General features: G+C 39.6%; 1 protein-coding gene across 4 annotated transcripts in view; it reads left to right on the top strand.

Annotated features, from left to right (window-relative positions):
* Positions 1-5,000, top strand: part of LOC112260273 (leucine-rich repeat-containing protein 7-like) — an 89,223-nt gene that overhangs the window by 46,861 nt on the left and 37,362 nt on the right. For all 4 annotated transcript variants that reach the window (XM_042312762.1, XM_042312706.1, XM_042312705.1 and 1 more), the window contains exon 17: positions 4,241-4,352. In XM_042312762.1, the coding sequence (XP_042168696.1) occupies positions 4,241-4,352 (112 nt within the window). The remainder of the gene's footprint in view (positions 1-4,240; positions 4,353-5,000) is intronic.

The following is a 5,000-nucleotide window of genomic DNA, read 5'->3' as shown; positions in this document are numbered from 1 at the left end:
ATGTGTATATATATATATATATATATGTGTGTATGTATATATATATATATATGTGTGTATGTGTATATATATATATATATGTGTGTGTATATGTATATGTATGTGTGTATATGTATATATATATGTGTATGTGTATATATATATATATGTGTGTATGTATATATATATATATATGTGTGTATGTATATATATATATATATGTGTGTATACTACTACATGGCAGACTAATCCGATCTCATCTCCTGGCATGTTCAGCCTATCCATTATCTCAACCAATCATGGCTAGCTGGAAGGTTCCTGGCTTTTTCCATGGCTAAACCAACTAGGCTCGTAATTTAACAATTTTATTCGTATTCGCAGGCATACACATTTGTTATTAAGGTGCATGAAAGTTCACGTGTTCCAGAAGGCATTTCTGTCCCAAGGTCGCATTTGGATTAAAATAAATATCGCGTTCATTGCCTCGCCTGTGAAGGCGTATTTTCCTGAAACGAGTCACAAATGTCACCCTGTCATTGACTTTAGGTACAAATGTTGGTGAAAAATATAGTAAATTCCCTTACGTTGATAACTTTTTGCAAATCCAATCACTTTTCCACATTGATTCTACATCATCACATTTCATTTTTGGGTTGAAATGACATGGAAACAACATTGATCCAACCAATTTTTGCCCAGTGGGAGGGTTCAGTGTTTTTGACATACTGCCAGGCATGACAGAGCTTGAGAGGATGATGTGTTAAATCCAGGGCCATGGAAGCTTTTTAGAGGTGATGTGAATAAAACCTGCAGAGATCATAGGATCCTTTCATCTGGAAGCCTCAAAGCCCCCATGATGGCCTCAACTGGGTCTTTGTTAAATCGTTAGCTCTCTTTCTCTGAATACGCAGAGGAGTTAGTGTCTGCTGAGGTGCTGTTTTTATTGTAACCTGGTGCTGAAGTTTTGGCTGTGATAAGGCTAGAAAAATACTGTACAATGAACAGCAGAGGCTGTTGAACAAACAGAGCAAAGGTCCGTGTTAAATGTCAATGGTATTCAGAGGCTAGATCTGAATAGGTAATCTCTAAACGCCTGTTCCCAGAGTCAAGTGGCCAGCATCTGGAGCTGAATAAAGCAGGACATACAATATGTACTGTCTCTTGTATCTTTTTACGGTCATTTCTTTGTAAGCTCAGGCCATCGTGATTGGTGGAGTTAAGTCTTGAATTACATAAATGTGTTCCACAGGGGTTGATACTAGGACCTGTTCTTTTCACTATTCATATAAATGCTATTGGTCAATCGGTTAAAAAAAAACGTTTTTTAATATATATGCGGATGATACTATTATGTACACAATTGCCTGAGTGCTGACCTGGCTGTGACAAGGCTACAGTCTGATTTTGCACTTGTGCAGGATCCCTTACTGATTTTATAACTCATACTTAATACAGGCAAAACTAAATACGTGTTGTTTTCAAGTTTTCGCAAGATTGTCTCAGAAGGATTACATCTTTACTCATCGAATGGTTCTATAATCGAACGAGTCCCTGCATACAAATACCTTGGTATTTGGATTGACAATGATTGATCGTTTTAAAAACATACTACTGAGCTTTAAAGTTAGCTTCTTTTTTTTTTAAACAGAGACAGTTCTTGTCTCTCTCTAGTCAGCAGGAAGCAGATTGTGCTTTCAACCTTTCTACCTGTTCTTGATTATGGTGATACTATTTATCAAAGTGCAGCTGCCTCGACTCTTAAGCCCTTGGATGCTGTTTTTCATAGCGCCCTTCATTTTATTACTCTTCACTGTATTCTTTAATAAAAGGTTGACTGGACCTCTTTGAAGTCACGTAGATCACATCATTACACTCTTGTTGTTTACAAAGCCCTGCTCCACAAACTTTCGACTTACTTAACATCTCTATTAAGATTTAAAATGACAAGTTATCAAACTTGTTCACAGGGTTGGTTAACTCTGGAGACTCCTTTGGTGTCTAGAGAGTTAGGTGAATCAGCCTATAATTTCCTTCCACCTTATGTGTGGAATGATCTACAGTACACAATTGGTGCCTTTACTGCATTTCAGACGGTTGTTAGAGGACCTTTTTACTGAAGAATGTGTCTTTTTTATGATTGTGTTTTTATTTTTGCCTATTGTTGTGTATAATAATGTGTATTTTGTTGTGCATATGAATGTGTAGTTTAATGTGTTTGTTGTATTTTGATGTGTATTGTGGTGCTTGAAAAGAGACCTTGGTTGCAGCATTGACTCCATGTCAAAATAAAGGTTAAATATTTTTTAAATAAATGTATGAGCCCAGGGTTTGGGCCATATTCATCAGGGGTGCAAATACATTTATGCTGGTTGTTAGTCCTTTTAACATAGATTTAAGTTAAGATGATATGGGGATTTTTTTAAATGTATTTTTTTACCTGTAAGACAAAAATATATATAGAATCCCTTTTCCAGTAGAAATAGGTTCCAAGATGTCAGCTAGAAACGGCTTATTTTCATTAAAGCTGGAAGGTCCTCCTGTGCTTGGCAAACTCTGCTATATCGCTACCTCTCTTTGACAGAGCTGCAATGCCCTTTGACAGAGCTGCAATGCCCTTTGACAGAGCTGCAATGTCCTGTGTGCTTTGTGTCCATTACTGCTTTGGATTGCCTCATGCTGTCTCCCCCCGTAAAGCTCCAGGAAAAAAGACCCTTGAGTGACGCAATGAGAACTGGGGCACTGGGTGGGGGGTGCTGATGCCATAACCCACACTGATGCCATAACCCACACTGATGCCATGCTTCTTTACCTCACACATACTTTTTTTTGTAGAACCATGAACACTTCCTCTACATTTTTTATTTGTTTGTATGTGTGTTTGTTTGTTTGCTTAGATTTCTTTACATCGCGTGGTTCCCAAGCTGCCACAGCCAGAGAATACATCATCAGCCGTTACAGCTTCTTCCTGTTTCTGCCTCATAGTGGCTGTGAGATCAGACATTAGGCAGTCTGCTCAACCACGGCTCGGCTGGCGTGACTTCACACTGCCTCTGTGCACCTTGACAAAGGCTATGAAACATCTGGAGAAACAAAGTCTGACTGGCATGAACCATGAAGATGAAAGAAAGCTAACAGCCACACTATCTATTGCAAAGATATGTTGATCTGTAATGTATACTGTATACTGTATACTGTATTGTAGCTTATATAGCTGTTAGTTTTGTATGCAAATGGGCAGAAGACTGGCAGTGCCAAGGCTAACTCCAGCACTTAGTGGCATTACACACTACAGTTTCTACACAGCTGTTTGTTATGAGTTAATCAAGCATTCATTTGAGATGTGGTCAAAGCATCGAGCCTGCCTTGTCAATTACTCCCAGGCACAGAGAAGGTGTTGGTCAATTATGGAAACATAACCTTGGGAGTGATTTAAGGTGGCATTTTTACCCAAAGCAGAAAACGGTGCAGCTGTCAAAATGGACTGAATCACTTTGAATACTTGAAACGGAGGTATATATATCAAATTGAGCTTTGAATGCAACCGTTACACGACAGCATCGTTGCGTGTCATTTAACTTCTGCACTGAACATGCTAAACCTTCATAGTAGCGCCATCATAGATATGGATTGTATTCCTTAAGAAATTATAGCTTTTACAACATATACCGCACGACTATTGGAAATTGTTGCAGCTTCTTTTTACACTTGCGCCACATTTGCATTGTAAAAATGACAGAGACAGGAAATGGAGTGAGATTCAGGTATGTCAGTAAGACGCTGCTGTGTAGTGGGTGTTCTTGGGATGTGGTTCCTGGGGATTGCCAGGCAACCTGGGCTGGTGGTGTCTCCTCGCTCAGCAACCTCAGCCTGCCCTGTGGGGGAACAGTGAGCAGAGCAGGGCTGCAGATGTGAGACTTCAGGTGTGGGAAGCAGGCTCTCCTGTCGCAAACAGCTGGCCTTCTGGGCACTAAGATAGCAGGAAGTCACAGATAGGACATGCTCCAGTGGACCCCACTGAGAAATAGAGAAAATATATCAGTTCCTGTAGACACTATGAGTGCAATATATACAAGCAGTACAACAATGAACAGTTACTGTATGTACAATATTTGTGTCCTTTAGTTAGTTCCTCCCTCAGGAACCTCACCAAAATTGTTGAGTTAAGTCGGTAAGGTGTTAAAGAAGCTGTGTGTGTGTGTGTGTGTGTGTGTGTTTTTATGTTTCTGTCTTTTGTTGTGTAATAACACATTTTTCTTCTCAGGATTCTATGGGCGGCTCTCCGAATGACATCCGTATCTCTGATATGAGGCCCACCCTGGTGGAACCGCCCATGTACAAACCAAAAGTTGTATTACTGGGGAAAGACAAGAAAGGTAGGCCCCAAACTTTTGTCGCTGGTATTCTAATTCAGTACAAACACAACCAATATCATTTAAGGATATGCAATAACTGTCCTCTGTTCCCCTATCTGAATGCTGTAAATTAGCCTATCAGTGATGTTAGAGCATTTACAGTCAACTTTGACAGTTGAAGAAGAGCTGTTACTGTATGCTCCAATTATAAGAACTACACTATACAGTATATGTGTCTTAAAGCCAGTATCTATATTCTGAGGCTATACTGTATTTTTAATCTCACACTCTGATAAACCAGAGTGAGCTGATTGACTAGTTGCTACAGGCCATTTTGGGCTGATATCTCGATCGGTGGGGGGCTGATATCTCGATCGGTGGGAGGCTGACCATCTATCAGTAAAAACACTCACCCTCTGCTCTAATGCTGTTCTGACATGAAAAATCCTCAAGCATTCTAAGCTCTCCAGTGAAAATCTCTGTGTTTGCTATTGTTCTTTCTAATTGCATGCGTGTTTCCTCCTGTGAGATTACAAAATATAGTCCTGAAATGCACAATTATTATAGAATGTCCTTGGGGAGTGTTGTATTCTAATGAGATACGGTATGAAGCATATTAATTGCAATCCATTACATAATGGCTCGCTGTTGGATTTGAGGAGAAACGGC

This window comes from Oncorhynchus tshawytscha, linkage group LG01 (assembly GCF_018296145.1).
Source record: "Oncorhynchus tshawytscha isolate Ot180627B linkage group LG01, Otsh_v2.0, whole genome shotgun sequence".
Lineage (NCBI taxonomy): Eukaryota > Metazoa > Chordata > Actinopteri > Salmoniformes > Salmonidae > Oncorhynchus > Oncorhynchus tshawytscha.
This window is presented reverse-complemented; position numbering and strand designations above follow the sequence as displayed.